Below are 16,640 nucleotides of genomic sequence, written 5' to 3' on the forward strand. Positions count from 1 at the left end.
ATGCTACTCTTAAACTTTCATTGTGTCCTGATTTAATAAACTGCACCCGTTGAGCACACAAAGCCATTCCTGCGCTAAGCAGCAACTAATTTAATTAGTAAGTTAACTTTTCATCAAACCCATTAATTGCTCTTCATTATGTGCTACAGTCATTTACACTAAATTTGTCCTTTTGTTCCCAAGTAATTTATTTAGAAATACCAATAATCAGCCCAGTATCTGAGGGTGCCTGTTCTATACATCTTCAGAAACGAATTGGCGATGCCTCTGATCACACGTCTGAAGACAGACGGCTGCCTCTGTGGCTCTGCTGCTGGTTCTGCTGCTGCTGGTTCTGAAACCAGCTGGCTTTCTTCATGGGTTACCTCTGCAGAAGGCTCCTCGTTCTGCTGGTGCTGGTTCTGCTGGTGCTGGTTCTGCTCCTGGTTCTGCTGCTCCTGGTTCTGCTGCTCCTGGTTCTGCTGCTGCTGGTTCTGCTGCTGGTTCTGCTGTTGCTTTATTTCCTCCTGTTGTTTCTCATTCAGCATTTTGATCAGCTGTTCCACTTTCCGCTCCAGGGCAGCGATTCTCCTCCGTAAAGTCTTGTTTACCTCAAACAGTTTTTGTAATTCTAAGTTTTTCTCCTGAAGCTGCTTTTCTTGTTCAAGTTTGATGTTCGCAATTTGTACCTTCAGCTCCTCGCTTGCTTTAAGGAGAGACTGTTTCTCAGCAGCCATCACGCTGATTTGATTCAAGATGGCACGAAGTTTCCGTGTCTCTTGCGCTAAGGCCTCTGAAGAGAGTTGCATTCTCTCCTCGTTCTCGGAGTCAGAAGATGACGACTTGCTGTTTTGACTCATTGTTGCTGACATTGTTCTGACTGGACAAATCCAATAAGTGTTCAATATTTTCCTGTATTTATTCGTTAGGAATTGCCTTTTTGAGTTCAATAATTGTTCAGAAAAGATCCTTCTACTTGTTCTGTCTATTCTGCAAAATGTTCATCTGAAGAGCAAATGGTTACCAAGAATTCAGGAACGCAGCTTTGTGATGTCACAGTGAAAAGCGTGATGTCATAAATTGATGTCACTGCCTCAGGAGAACAACTAGAAAACTGCTGAAGTTTGAATAAAAACAATTTGTATTTTCTATTTCAAATTGTGAAACTAGTAAAAGAAAAACATAAAATGCAAATAAAAATGTTATAAACCAATTATTTTTTATATAAAACATTTAGTTATCAATGAAAAAGTGAATTGCTTTTGAGCCAGTGATGTTTCCTGAAGATCTGGAGATTTAAGACAGCTGTGGTACATTTATATAAAAATTAGTAGCCACATTCTGTTGTATTTTATTGTTTACTTGTAGTTTCACAATTTCAATATATTTTTAGGTACCTACCTACCAATAATATACAAAAAAGGACAAAAATATTGTAAAACATGAATGTCTACATATTTTTTTCTTTTGCTGCTTTTATATGTGTGTATATTAGAATGGGGTGATCATTACAAAAAGGATCACATTTTTATAATCAAATGTGTGTAATTTTTGTAATTATATATAGATTAATGAAGAAATTTAATGTTTAAATTTGTAACCCATTTGTTACTTATGTTGGTTTTATGTTTTCTATGGTTTTAAGGCTGATTTCTATTGTGATTTGTGATTTTATGTCTGTGAAAAGCACTTTATAAATAAACTTTACTTAATTACTCTACAGAAGAACAGAAGTGGAAAACAAGGAAAAATAGAACAATTTAAGGAACACCACAAATGACAAAATTCCATAACCAAACTCAAACAACCCCAGATCCTGACAGCATCTTTGTTTTTGCTAAAAAAAAAAAAGGATGACAAGACAATTTATTTGCATGCTTGTTATTATTATTGATATAAATGTTACAGACAGCACCGACTGTTGTCACCGTAGACAGGAGGAGAGAAAAATTCCCTCACATTCCAGATGTTGCTGCTGTCTTATGTGGATCAGGTTTTTCTCCAGTGTGGATTCGCTGATGACGTTTCAGCGTTGAGGAATTTTTGAATCTCTTCTCACAACGATCGCAGCTGTAAAGTTTTTCTCCAGTGTGGATTCGCTGATGACGTTTCAGCGTTGACGAATTTTTGAATCTCTTCTCACAACGATCGCAGCTGTAAAGTTTTTCTCCAGTGTGGATTCGCTGATGACGTTTCAGCGTTGACGAATTTTTGAATCTCTTCTCACAATGATCGCAGTTGTAAGGTTTTTCTCCAGTGTGGATTCGCTGATGACGTTTTAGCGTTGAGGATTTTTTGAATCTCTTCTCACAATGATTGCATCTGTAAGGCTCTTCACCATTATGGCTTCGCAGATGAATGTTAAAACTACCCTTATGAATGAAAGCCTTTCCACACTGGTCACAGAGATAGCGCTTCTCTCCAGTGTGAATCCGTTGATGGATTTTCAGACATTTCTTCCATCTGAAACGTTTCAGACATTTGTCACAGCGGTGTTTTTTCTGCAGGCTCTGGGTGGGCTGATCCTGCTGTCCATCGCTGGGACCATCTGAGGCTTTGTCTTCATGTCCACCTGGGTTTGTGCGGGTTTGGTTCTACGAAGGGAAGTACAGTAATTATGGAGATCTGGAACCTGCGGCCCCACCAGTGGCTCTTTGGACATTTTATAATGGCTCCTAATAATGTGGTTAAAAATGCAGAAAAAACAACTGATGGTCTTTTAATCTAGGCATAATCACAAAAGTACATTTTAATGACTGAAGTTATATAGCGCTTTTCCAGTCATTTTGACCACTCACAGCACTTCACACTAGAGTCACATCCACCCATTCACACACTAACACTCACATTAATACATCAGTAGGGGTTAAGTGTCTTGCCCAGAGGTACATCAACATGAACCAGGAGGAAGCTGGAATTGAACCAGCAACCTTCTGATCAAAAAACAAACACTCTACCCACAGAGCCACAGTCATCAGCAGTACACAACAGGACTATCATACAGGACCAACAACCATGTACACACATACAGGCACTCACGCGCACACACACACACGTGCGCGCGCACGCACACACACACACACACACACACACACACACACACACACACACACACACACACACACACACACACACACACACACACACACATGTTTGTTTTGCTATCTTTGTGGGGACTTTCCATTGACTTCCATTCATTTCTACAGCCTAAACCTTACCTTTACCCTTTTCCTAACCCTATCCATCACATACCTAACCCTATCCCTAACCAAAACTCAATTCATACCTTAGCCCTAACTCTGACCCCTGACCCAAAAACAGGGTTTCCCCTTGTGGGGACCAGGCTCCGGTCCCCACAAGGAGCAATTGGTCCCCCCAACGTAGTATATGTCAGGAAAATCGTCCCCACAAGGTATTACAAACAAATGCACACACACACACACACACCCACACACACACACACACACACACACACACACACACACGCACACACACACACACACACACACACTTATAGCAATTCAGAGAACCCAAATTAAAATAAATGTCATGTTTTGAGGTGTGGCATGAAGCCAGAGTACCCAGAGAAATCCCATGCATGCACAGAGAGAACATTCAAACTAAATGCAGAAAGACTATTAGAAACAAAAAAGTAGCACTTAGTTTCACACAAGTTTTAATAACTAACCTCTTCCAGTGATGCCTTTTCTTCCACTCTACGTTTCTCCATTTCAGTTCTGCATAAAACAAACATTCATAATATGTAAAATTGAATTGACGATATTTGCGTAGCAGTTTCAGAAATAGTTGAAACCAGATATTTATTAGAGACAACCTGATTTCACACATTATGATTTTAAAACAGTCGCAACTTCCTGCTTTATGTCAGCCAGGATTAAATATATTCCCTAATTTCTCAGAAAAGTTTTAATTTCAGTTTTTAATTTAGAAAGTTTTCATAAGCTAACTAAGCATTTAAACAGATGCTTTGTAATCTTTTACCACTTTTAACAGAAACAAATGAGAATCCTGAAACAGAGGGATGATTTCTGCTTCACACGTTTAAGTCTTAGTAATGACATGATTCTACAAAGTGAAATATTAAACATCAGTATGAATTATTACAAATATATGTGATAAATAAATAAGCCTTTACTTACCGTTTCTTTGAGCCACCTCTTCAGATTATCTTTGTCATTTACATTTGACAGATGCTCTTATGGTTTCCATGGTAACATTGTTCAAAGGGTTACAGCTCCATAAACATTTAACTCTCTATGTATTTTTTAAAACAAAACATTCAGCCATCTGATTATTCTAATTGGGGCCTGCCATAGCATATGACACGCTGGCAGCAAAACTCTGCAGGTGTATAGAAATGACTTAACCCTCTATGGCATGACTTTTTGTTTTTTTGGGGAAAAAATATTTTCCTGCATTCTTTGGGAGCTTGTTGGTCCCTAATTACATATCAATCATAAAATCGGACCCTGACACCTCCCGGAACCGGATTTGGGTTTGTTGCCTCAGGGCAACATTGAGCTACAAGGGGTCTAAAACGCCAAGTTTTCTGCAGTGATTATGAGAAATGAAAAACAAATCAAACAAAAACTATATTCATAAAAAACTTTTTTTTGACAAAAATAAATCAGACATGGTTCCAACTCACCAAATATAAAATAAACAACTAACTTTCATTAATGAATTGTACATTTGCACAAATTACTAAAACGAGCATTTGTGTGTTTGTACATGTGTATGTTTGGCAGAGTTAGAATCACTAAGGATGTTGAAATCAGTCTTTTTCCCTATTATATGCTAAACATCAGGAAGGAATTGCTTGCTGATGTGAAAAAAAGTGTATCACATTTTTGGCACTTGATTATTGGTGTACCTGGGAATCACCATCTGTTTATCTGATTATCTATGGGTTGTAGCGACCAAATTCACATCAGTGACAGGACTTAGGGCTGCAGGTTCTTTTTTATAAGAGTTTGTAGATCTGATTTTTTGTTAGAATTTGAGCCAAGCAAAGGACAACATTTCCATCAGCTCCCATATCTGGTAGATTTGGTGGTGGTACGGCTCGCCCTGTGTAGGTTGTAAGGATCACCATCTACTCCAGTCATGCAAAGTTCCCTCCAGACCCATATTTTTGGGTTTGGCAGGTATTGCTTCAGTCTTTGCCTGCCTTGGAATAAGTACATTAGTTCATTGATGACCAGCTTATCACTCTTTGGGACTGAAGTCAGTTTTGAGGATAAACAAACAATGAAATAATAGTTTTACAATGGATCCTCATGTTTTCACTGGGAATGACCCCAGTTTATGAACCATGCACATTTTGTCCATGAAATGATCTTGCATCCATCTCCTGTTGCTGTTAGTCAATAATAAAGTAAAAAAAATTGGCTGTGATAATTATTTTGTAATCAATTGAATATCATCACATTAGAATAATATTGTGTGAGCAAAAGGGCCCTAAATGCACAATGTTGCCCTGAGGCAACAAACAAAAAAACACAGTTTTAGGATATAAATTACAAAAAAAATTGTCTTGAAATGATCTATAATGCTTCTTTACATACTCACAGATATGAAAATATTTTTAGTTAGAGTGACCCAAATTTAAACATGAAGAAAAGTGATGTATAACTTACAAGTAGGAGGCAAGGTGTAGCATGCACCTCCGCTTCATAAAAAGGACTGCTCCTCTTCTAAATAAAAGGTCACATGAACCTCAATACCTCTTTTATTTGGACAAAAATATGTCTGGAGGTATTTTAAATCATTCCCCCCAAAAAATAAAATAAAGGAGCAACGTGAGCTCCAGAAATGTGGTTTGTTGCCTGAGAGCAACGGTATGCCAGCAAAACTCTGCAGGTGTATAGAAATGACTTAAATAAATTTTAGGACTTTGCTTCAGCAACACTTGTAAAACCTACAAAAAAAAAATTTCTGCAAAAAACAATCATATTCAATCATGGATCATAATATTGGGAGTTTTGTTTGTGTTAACCAGGTTAACATAGCCGTCACTAAATATAAGCTTTTTCATAAAAATAGCTCTAAAATTGATAAATAGGCAATAAATAAATAAATAGGAGAATAAATAGAGAATAAACAGGTCTTAAAATAGTTTTTAAAAAGTTTATTACAAACGTTAGGATTGCTGTATTTCAGGTTATGGTATTTATTTGGTAAAAGACAAACAAACAAACAACAAAAACAACTAAACGGTTAAGTAGTGTTGGGTCCGGCAACACCGATGCATCGGCGCATGTGTCAAGCCCATAGACCAAACCCCGTATCGGTGTGCGTATTGGTTTCAGGAAGTCACATGACCGATAACGCGGTTCACCTTTCACAGTATCTGCTTTGCAGATTTTTTTGTGCAGTTTTTTTTTCACAGTGCATTGTGTTCTGTGTCCTGATTGGTAGAAACAGTCTCCGCGCTCCTTCTCTACCTGAGTGCCAATGACGTTACGGTATTTATATAAGTAGCTAATACAGATTGGCCACTCAGGAGATGAAAACTGAAACTTTGAATGCCTGCTGGAAAAAAGTGGCCAGAATTAGTGCAAAACCCGACCGGAGGCTCGCTTGACGAGATCCATCGCTCTGCCGAAGATACTGCTGTGAATCTCGCAAAGCAGCTTGGAGGAGACGCTTTAATGACATGACCCGATTGATGCACAAGCACATGTGCTGACCTGAAAACAGGTTTTGTTCTTTGGTTTCAGTGTAGAGTATTTAATTATGCTGTATAATAATTGTAACAAATAAAGGTACTTCACTGATTTCGCCTGTTCTGGTCGGAACGCAACCCCCGTGAAAAACGAGGGTTCAATGTAAATGTGTTTACTTCATTTTTTTTCTACAGCAGGAGAAGTTGTGTCATAAAAGCGTAACAGGCTAAATTTCAAAATGTTGGAAAAACTTATTTTTTTTAAAATAAAAATCTGTGAGATAAAAAACAGTCCCCATGCATCCTCATTCCAAACAAATTCACTTAGATTTTCACTTTATGGTACATGTTCACATTATTTATTGACTGTATCTAAGAATATCAAATATATTTTAAATTTAACTGAAGATATGACATATTACAATACATAAAATACAATAAAATACAAAGACTTAAATCTTACTGTCTAGACTAGGACATCAAATCACTACGTTGCCTGTAGGAATTTTTAATGTCCAGCAGGTGTCAGTATTCAGTGACACACACAGTATCAACACAGAATCAATACATTTTTGCTATGGGTCGAAACGATACATCCACCCATCACTACGGCTAAGTGTGAGTAAAATCTCTTATTCTGAAGGGTCACATGATGTGTAGCCCATGTGACTAGTTCCAGCCAACCGGGTTGCTATGTTCTCTGGCGCTACAAGCAGAAGAAAAAACGAAGAAGAAGCTAAAGAGTTGTGCTGTGAAAGACAGAAAAATAAGAGAAATAGACAATTAAAAACTCTACCGGATGTCTGAAAACCTTTTTCAGCTTTCCACATTTTTTTTTCAACCTGACAACGTTCGGGACAGTGTTATATGTTACAGAACTGGACTTGGTGAGTTAAAAAGTGTATCTTAATTCCTGTGAAAAATATTATTTGTAAGATACTTTTATTTAATTGAGATGGACAGTTAAAGTAGCACATTTATGTTCTATGTTAAAAACTGCGTATGTAAAGGAGGAGCTGGTGTGGATGAAGCATCCCCCCCTACACTCACACACACACACACACGATGTTTAGCCGCCATATTGACGACTTTATTACATTATTCAGTAAGGAACAAAGCTAAACAAACTTTTGTTATGCTTTGTTGGCTATTAAACCAGGCCTTTAAGGTTCTGTTGGAAAATTGGACCGGGAAATTCCGAGTCGATTGCTGAGTTGGATTCCGCGAGTGAGAAACAAGATGGCGAGCCATCTTGCAGTTTTTTGCAAAGTCCTTTGACTTCTGCCTAGCAGGAGCTGCGCCCTCTGCTGGACATTGTGGATCATCCGAACTGGTATGACCTGCCCATGTTTTTCCTTCTGAAATAACAATGGATTCAGGATCTTCAGAGCGAAGACATTGAATTGAAGCACAGGTTATTCAGTCTTGCTGGATTGTTTTCTGTTGTGTTGCTTTTTTTATTTTCAAACCACATTCAGTATCCATTGTTACAGTGTATGGAATGTAAAATTTTCTGTTGGGTTTAACATAGAATCAAGAAATGGTTAAATCAGGAAATAAAACAAACTTAACCTCTTAAAAAATACTAAGTAAAATAGATTTAAAAGATTAAAAAAAACTGTACAGAAAAATAGATTAACAGTATCTGTGATTTGAACTTAAATAGAACTATAACCTACGTTAAATAAATAATATCCTTTAATACCTAACAGGTTTAGATTTCAAAACAGCGATTAAATAAAATATTCTGAAAGAAACAGAAACTATTCTGGATTGAATTTTGTGTTAATTGTATGTCAACTGTTTGCAATATTATTGTTTATTTTCTTTCAACAAACAATAAACCGCCAGTTTAAATTTATTTTCTGGTCTGTGCTCATTAGTACACTTACACTTTTCACCACTCCTGTAGCTGAAACTAGCACTGGTCTTACTGTGAGTTCTAGTAACTGTAATAACATCGTAAGTGTTACATCTGTTTTTATCAAACAATTTTGTTGGAAGTTGCTGCTTGGAGTTCAGGAACATCGGTTGGCATGCAGGCTCATTCTGTAGTAATACTCCTCAGACACTAGAGGGCGCCACAGCATCGGTCATAAAATGGCTTCACTGTAAACACATTTGAACAATAATATAAATACCGCTTTGTTTTCACTGAAACATTAAGTTTTCTACTTATGTTGCCTTTCCCTTCCAGAAATATTTAAAATAATCTCATTACTTATAAAACCAAACCATTAAAATATATTTTTTAAATATACAACAAGATTGAATTATTAATAAATGTTAACTTTATCCAACCTCTCACCATTATTCACACACCAGCGACTTTATTTGCTACAGTTGTTTAAATTGTTGTTAATAGAGGTGTACAATACTGTGTATTTTATTATTCTAATTTATTCTATATCAATCTGAAACCATGTGAATACCAGGACGGTGTCGCTGATTTTAACACAGATGTATCAGCCTTCTGACCTTTAGGTGTTTGGTTCCTTTAAAGTTTATATTCGACAAAATACTTTAATAACATATTTACACAATTAACAGAAACAATTGAAATGTGTGTGCATTTTTTCCTAAATAAAAAGATAAATAATTTGAGAGCAAATCAAAACAAAATCTTTTTTCAGTAAGAGTTGAGAAACTGCAGAACAAAAATTAAATAAAATTTAGATCTTGTCATGTTAGCATCGATCCGATATACCAACTTGGTATCAATATCATCAGTATTTAGCATCTATCCGCCCACCTCTAGTTTCCAGCCAAATGCAAATGAAAGCATGTAGGTTCCTGGATGTGGTGAAGAAGATTAGCTGAAGTTCAAAACCTCAGAATGAGGAAGAAAGGAGACGTCTCAGACTTTGAATGTGCCATTGTTGTTGGAGTGAGACAGGCGGCCTGACGGCTGACCTGCTGCGATTTTCACAAACAACCTTTCCTCTGGCTTACAGAGAAATGCTCTAGGAAGGAGAACGTCTCCAGTGAGGTTCTTTAGCTGGTTTAACACTTATTGAACTTTTTGATCAGGTTTTAATTGTAAATAATTACCGGTCAGTGTACATCTACATTTTTGCAATAAAATAATGGAATATATTTTATTTTCCAAAGAATCAAATCAGAAGTTGCTTCAGAAACCAGATCTGGGCAGAGTTGAAGCACTACTTCAACTTATTTTACTCAAGTAAAAGTAAAAAGTATCTGTCCAAGAAATTAAGAGCAAAAACATATTTCAATCTGGAAAGACTCAGACGAAGAAAAAGGAACAATTAAAAGATTTAATGACGGCAATGAATAACAGTTCTTTGGCGCTCGGGCCCCGGCAGCTGATCTGAGCTGAGATTTGATGTGAACTCGATGAACATCCCGATAACCGATTAGGGATGCTCTCCCCCGGGGCCCGACACTGGTGGAGGTCTGGAAAGGATGCCATCCTGGAGAGCCGAAGGATGTGGGTGGAGAAGGGGAGGTGGTGGTTTGAACGCAGCTGGGAAGCGGCTGACGGCTTCGGTGTGGATCCTTTTATGCAGAGCTTGATTGATGATTGGACACGCCGGGTGAGGTCCAGCGCTGAGATCGGAGATGAGCATGACGCCGATGGGCGAACGGAGGTGATGGGCGAACGGAGGGGATGGAGTCTTCCAGGTTGAATTTTCGCTGACAGCTACATTTGGTAAAAAGTACTCAAGTACTGATCAAATTATCAGTCATTTAATATTAAAAAATTACATCATTAGATGGACCGAAATATAAATTTAAGTGGAAATTTTGGTATTTTAAAGATGAAAATGACAATAATTCATGTAAGGAGCAAAAATAACATATTTAAGAAAATAAATTTTTTGAAATTTGTTTATTTCAATAAAAAAAATCTGCAGTTTTTTTTAACAGAAACTGTAGGTCTGTGTCTGGTGAATTTTTGGTTAAAACATGTTTGTTTTTCATTCAGTGGGTAGAAAATACAGAATTTTTACTCAAGTCAGAGTAGAAATACTTCATAATAAAATTACTGGAAGTACAGAGTTGTGAAAATACTCCTAAAAGTAATATTTTCAAAGAAGTTACTAAGGTAAATGTAATCAGTTCAGTGATTCTTGAGAAAAGGGACAAAACAGGTCCTATGGATAAAGCATGAAATTTGAATAAAATATACACAAAATATATTTTTTTCAAATATCTAACTAAACTAACCTGGGTCATGTGAGCACAACAATGTATATTTTTCTTTTTTTTTGCTGAATATTTTTTTATTTTAAACATTGTAGTCGGTGGATGATGCCTGTAAAAGCCCTTGTCCAGGAGCAGAACTCAACACATTCTTATAGTTTAAAACAATTAAAGAAATACTAAAATTATATATTATGACAATTAAGTATAAGTAGTCATATAAATAATTATAAAAGTATCTATAAATTGAATTAAAAATAATTTTTAGATATTTTCCAACTCCGTTGAAATTTGTCCTTAGTTTTTGTCAACACCGTCAGAAATGAAAAGAATGTAAAAAAATCCGGCATTATTGGGGGGCACCAGAACTTCTGAGGACCCCATGACGTTGTCTTTTCTCTTCCTTTGCTAGGAGGGCTAGTTAGCTCCGGTTAGCTTAAGTTATTCTTTAGTTTTTTCTTCTGTTTTATTCCTAAGTTGTTTGTCACAACCATGATGTGTCAACTCCATAACTGACAATTTACAAAACTTTGATGAAATTTTGCGAAATAAAAGCTTAATTTTGGTATAATGTAAAGATTTCATGGACCTGACGAGCTACAATATGGCTCCTTCAGAATAACATCATATAAATTGAGGTAGTTTGGCATTTCGTCAACTCCGTCAGATGTCAACTCCGTCAGTTTTTCTGACTCAGTGAAATTGTTGTCAAATCTCACTTAATTGTGCAACTAATTCATTTTAATGTATTTTACATGAATTGCATTACTTCACATGTACCAAGTTTTTCATTTTACTCACTAGTTTGTCACCACCTTCAGTTCTGTCAACTCCGTCATGCACTGTCAACTCCGTCAGATGGACTTTTTCTTGTTTTTTGTTTTAAATAATATTTATTTTATTTCTTGAGAAGCATTTGTCTGTAAATTGAGTAAACATATCACTAATGGGGTATTTTAAAAATAATTTTAGATTTATTTTTGTCAGATGGTGATGACAAAGTTTTGGGTCAGGTCGATTAAAAATGTAATTTTTTTTTTAAAATTCGCAACTGGGAGCCTGTACCTTAGCATCTTCATATTTTCTAAACATTATTTGTCATATTTGCATACATAAGGTTGAGAAATAATAAAAAAAAAAATATGGGAAAATTAAAACCCATTTTGTCCCTATTCTCAAGAATCACTGAGTTACGACCCAACTCAGTCAGAATCAAGCCACCTGTTGCTACAAGTAAAAATCACCAGGACGCCGTCGGTGTTTGATAACCGTTTATTTTCAATATACATTTCATTTGAAAAATAGAAATTCTACAATAATCAATTTTTTCTTCTCTAGAAAGACTCATAAGTTAATTCAACAATAAAGTGTCAGTTTTCCTCTGCAGCTTTCTGACAGGCGGTGAACTAATAACTCCACTGGAAAACCTGCAGAGCGTCGAGTTTCCTCTCATGGGGATAAAAACGAGGATTTGGAGAGTGAAAGACGTGCGAATAAAGACAGAGAGGACTTTCTGTCTGAGATGAAACCCACAGAAAGAGAACGGTCTTCACTTTTGGACCGTCGTGCTGTAGTTAAAGGATAACCCTGGTGTGGTTCACATTATTATTAATCCTGTCTCATTATGACTGTGCACTTCACAGCACAAAGTCTTTTAAAAAATCCCACATAAGCAAAAGAATGGATTTGTTTTGATCTGTATATCATCACTTGGGTTCAAACTGCAAAGTTTACAGTTTTCTAAAACATTTTTCTGGGAAGAGTAACAAAAAAAAAAAAATTTAAAATGGAAATACAACAAGTTGATCTACAGAACATTCCTCTTTAAGTACAAACCAGAAGTAAAGGCTCCATTCTTTAACTGTGGACACTTTCCAATGCTTTTATGGTTACACAAGAATAAAAAACAAAAGTGTTACATTTTATGTTTAATGATGTCCAGGTCTGAGTGCAGCAATGAGGAAAAACACCAGAGTTTTCCTCATCAGGACACGTTAAACTCAAAATGGAAAAGCTGGAAAACAAAGTGAAGTATTGAAAATAGAGGGATCAGAGTGAGCATCTGTAAGAAAACAGGATCTTTGTGTGCTAATATAGAGACGTCAGCAATGATCCATCAAGTTTGGAAGAATTATGATGAAATTTTCCAACAATCATTTTCCAGTTGGAGAAAAGTGTCTTTGTGACTTTTTTCACATTTGCGGTCAAGTTTAAACCAATTTCAGAGTCCAGAAGGATATTTTGTCCTGATATTTAAAACCCTAGATAGAGGTGCTATTTATTATTACCATTCACACAAGTCATCAATAAAACAAATTGGAAATGGAAAAACGTGTAGGAACACTGTTTACGTTTTCTGTCATAAATTAGCTGTTTGGTTTTATATGGAAGAAATATAATCTCATTTTTACACATTGAAATTATAACACAATCTATTCTGTGCAATTATCAATTTAAAATTTTTACTTTAAATGCACAAGAAAAAAAAATCACCTGCAAATGTTTCTTGGAAATGTAATTTTTCAAAAATGTTATTTTATTTTTGAAGGCAAATTTCTGCAGGTGAATTTTTTGCAGTGAATTTAAAGTGTAAAAAAAACAATGACATAATTGAACAAGTTAAAAAATCAGTGTCAAAAATTCAATTTGTAAAAAAAAAAATAATTCCAATCAGATTTTATTTCTTACAAAATTTTTAAGGATATGTTTAAATTTAACTAAGCACTAAATGCAGGCTAGAAAATAATTTAGTTTATTAGTGATTTTCTTGTGTGTGGTTTGACCACCTAAAAATATCCTTTAATATATGTTAAAAAAGTGATTTAAACAACCCATAAATCAGATGACAGCTGGTAAAATACACACATTCCTGCTGTGAACACAAGCCGTCATGAATATCATTTCCACATCATGTTTCCTGCATTTCTTCCAGTTCAAATCGATCCTTTATAGGCCACTTAGGTACAGGAGTTTATGCAGCACAGTCAAATATTTATATGATACGATTCCCTGTTTGGCTGAGAAAGGTTGGATGATTATGATGATCTTCTATCCACATCATAGAAAAATACACAGGAAATGTGACCGACATTTACACATGATCACTTTTTAAAAATCAACAGAAAACAAAAATATGTTAATAAAAAAACAGTTTGGAAGAAAAGTGTAAAAGATTTGATTAGAAACAAACAGAAGCAATCAAATCAGCACACACAACTGTGCTCTGTTAATTTATAGTTAATTATATTAAATCTCTATTTTACTTCCTTTACAAGCTATAATACAGCACATTTCTTAAATTATTGCAACTCTAGGAAAGGACAGGAAGAAAATATCAAAACTCCAAGAATCATTTGTTCGTAATAAGATTTGAATCTAAAACAAGAGGTAGAGCTATAAAAACATAATTTTCCTGCTACAGGAAAATGTTAGAGCAGTTCAGTTTATATAAAAAAATCTGAAAGGTCATTTGTATTTATACATAAATATGAGTATATAAAAAGAGATGGGACTGCACTCCATGTTTAGTGAGAGCGCTGCAGCATTTACTGTGGCAGCAGTTGCATAGATCAGCAGTAAGGAGTTAATTTAATCAATAAGTGAGATTGGAGGTGTGAGAGAAATGCCAACATGACGGTGAAGACAGAAGTACTTAAAAATGATCCCTTTTTCAGTCCCAGCAATTCAAAACAAACCTCTTAAAGTCATAAAAGAAGCAAAAAGTTAAGACTAATTTGACAGGAAGCTGCAGGTTGGTGGTCTACAGCGACGTTTCGGATCCCCGGCCCCTCCAGTAAAACGTGTCTTCGTCTTCCGGCTCCATGTCTATCCTGATCTGAGGCACTGACTTCAGCGGGGTCATCTCCGGGCTGAAACACAAACCCCAGCTGTCAGGACACAAACGACAAAAACTGAAACTGTCTGAATTTATCTGAAAAATGCTCTCCTAACAGGGACCTGTAACGCAAAATTCACATTTTGAATGTTTTTACTTTTCCATTTTGGTCTAAAAAACCCCAACCAGACGTGTTTTGGTGTCTGGAAAATAAGACCTTCTGAATGTAACATCATCAGTAGGCAATGCGCCATTACCTAGCAACCCCAGCAGAGTGCTGCCTGTTACCTAGCAACCCCAGGATAATTCTAGAACATTTGGTCAGCTGGTTTTACCCGCTGTACAATGGCTGCTGGAAAAGACGCGTTTTGGTGTTGACTCAAAATTCAGAAACCACATGCTGCATTCCGTTTGGTTGTGCAGGAGGATCTACTAATGCTTTTCAAAGATGTACTGTTGTATAATTCCGCATCAGTTTGCAGCCAGTGAAAATGATGACTTGTGGAGACGTGGCCAGCAGCAGCTTATTTGGATGTAAGGTGACAAAATGCCCTAAAACGGCTCATTCTGAATAATAAAAAGAAATAATAATCTGAATAATAAATAAGTCACATTTAATTCTAGGACTTCATTTAGTAAAACAGAAATAAACTGACCAGGTCTTCACCAGCTGCTAAAACTATTTAAATCTATCTTGGAGTACAAAATACAAACAACAGATTCCACGCTGTCACTATTTGTTAGAGAAAACAGAAAAACTGTGAGAAAAACTAAGTACACCCCATGAACAGTAGAACTAGCTTTAGCAGTGCTGTTTTCTGTTTAATTTATTCACAACAAAGTTTCAGTGATTTCTTCCAAACTTTGACTGCCAATGGCTGCAAAGTGAATCTGTTCACTACAGAGATGGACGGCTGGTTTGTTGTCATTTTTAGAAATATTGTGGTTTATTTATACGCAACTTTACAGAAATGTTTTTGCCATTTTCATTTTCTGATGGTTTTTCCATGAAATCCTTCGAATTAAGCCAAACATCCAGTCTTTTTCTGCCAGTGACAATTCTAACAAATATATGAAAACACTTTCATAAAAGTCACATACTCTAGCTTTAATCTAAACAAATAATTAATATTTAATCAACAATTCAGCATTTTTCAGGCACCAGACAAATCTTTGCCAAAAAGAGTTAATGATTACACCAACAGATAATTATCTACAGAACACAGCTTGTAAAAAAGTGAAGTTTGTTTCACGATCTTCATCCGCAACAGAAAACATATCAAGAATATTTCATATGTGGCTCAACTTCCTGTTTTATGCTGCTTCAAAAAAACATACAAACACAAGAAAAGAAAGAGGCAAAACGAGGAAATGATTTAAAATCTAGAACCTTTGGATGCCAGTCTTACTTTAGGATTTTCAACCCTGAACTGTAATCATATTATTTTTTCAGATATCTGTACCTCAGGTCGTCAGAGTTGGAAGCAATTTGGCTTCAGATTCAACCAACAGGATTACGTTTAAACAATCCCACGTTCATACAAAGTTCAGCATGACTGACATGACCAAACAAGGTCAAAGGTTTTGTTCTCTAATTTTCAGAAATCAATTCAACTTTCAGATAACAGTTGGTGACAAGCATAAACCCTGCAGGAAGGCCAGCAAATCACAAATCGGAAACATACCCATATGGACCAAACAGTCAGATATATGTGGATTTTGAATTTTAAAAAGTTGGATATAGGTCACATTTAAACAAAAAAAAGTTAGGTACGGGTGAGCTGCATTTAGAAGAATCGGATGTAGGTTGCATATGACCAGGAAATGATACAGGACACATTTAAACAAAAAAAATGTGCATATAGGCCACATTTTGATGAAGAAAAGTCAGATATGGGTCACATCTGAACTGAAAACAGTCGGATACGGGTCGTATTGGAACAGAGAGAGTTAGATATAGATTGGATTTGG

General features: G+C 35.9%; 2 protein-coding genes across 6 annotated transcripts in view; both read right to left on the minus strand.

Annotated features, from left to right (window-relative positions):
* Positions 1 to 1,929: 1,929 nt before the first annotated feature.
* LOC148157587 (uncharacterized) lies at positions 1,930 to 3,709 on the minus strand. Its single transcript, XM_088008483.1, has 2 exons — positions 3,668 to 3,709; positions 1,930 to 2,573 (listed from the first exon to the last, which is right to left on the minus strand). The coding sequence occupies exons 1-2, from the start codon at positions 3,707 to 3,709 to the stop codon at positions 1,935 to 1,937; spliced, it is 681 nt and encodes a 226-aa protein (XP_087864609.1). The 3' UTR covers positions 1,930 to 1,934.
* Positions 3,710 to 12,090: 8,381 nt separating this feature from the next.
* The window catches only part of slc4a4a (solute carrier family 4 member 4a), a 61,415-nt gene continuing 56,865 nt past the window's right edge, over positions 12,091 to 16,640 (minus strand). For all 5 annotated transcript variants that reach the window (XM_014989931.2, XM_088008621.1, XM_014989930.2 and 2 more), the window contains one exon: positions 12,091 to 14,703. Coding sequence is in view for 1 of the 5 variants with exons in the window: in XM_088008622.1 (XP_087864748.1) it covers positions 14,595 to 14,703 (109 nt within the window). In the remaining 4 variants the exon portion in view is untranslated. The remainder of the gene's footprint in view (positions 14,704 to 16,640) is intronic.

Source organism: Poecilia mexicana, unplaced genomic scaffold, assembly GCF_051168715.1.
Source record: "Poecilia mexicana isolate PSO_F unplaced genomic scaffold, ASM5116871v1 scaffold_9, whole genome shotgun sequence".
NCBI classification, from domain to species: domain Eukaryota; kingdom Metazoa; phylum Chordata; class Actinopteri; order Cyprinodontiformes; family Poeciliidae; genus Poecilia; species Poecilia mexicana.

Excerpts from the sequence above, each read along its gene's own strand:
- LOC148157587 (XM_088008483.1), bottom strand. The coding sequence starts at position 3,709 with ATGGAGAAACGTAGAGTGGAAGAAAAGGCATCACTGGAAGAG. Across the intron at positions 2,574-3,667 it reads AAAAGGCATCACTGGAAGAG|AACCAAACCCGCACAAACCC; the intron begins GTTAGTTATTAA and ends TTCCCTTCGTAG.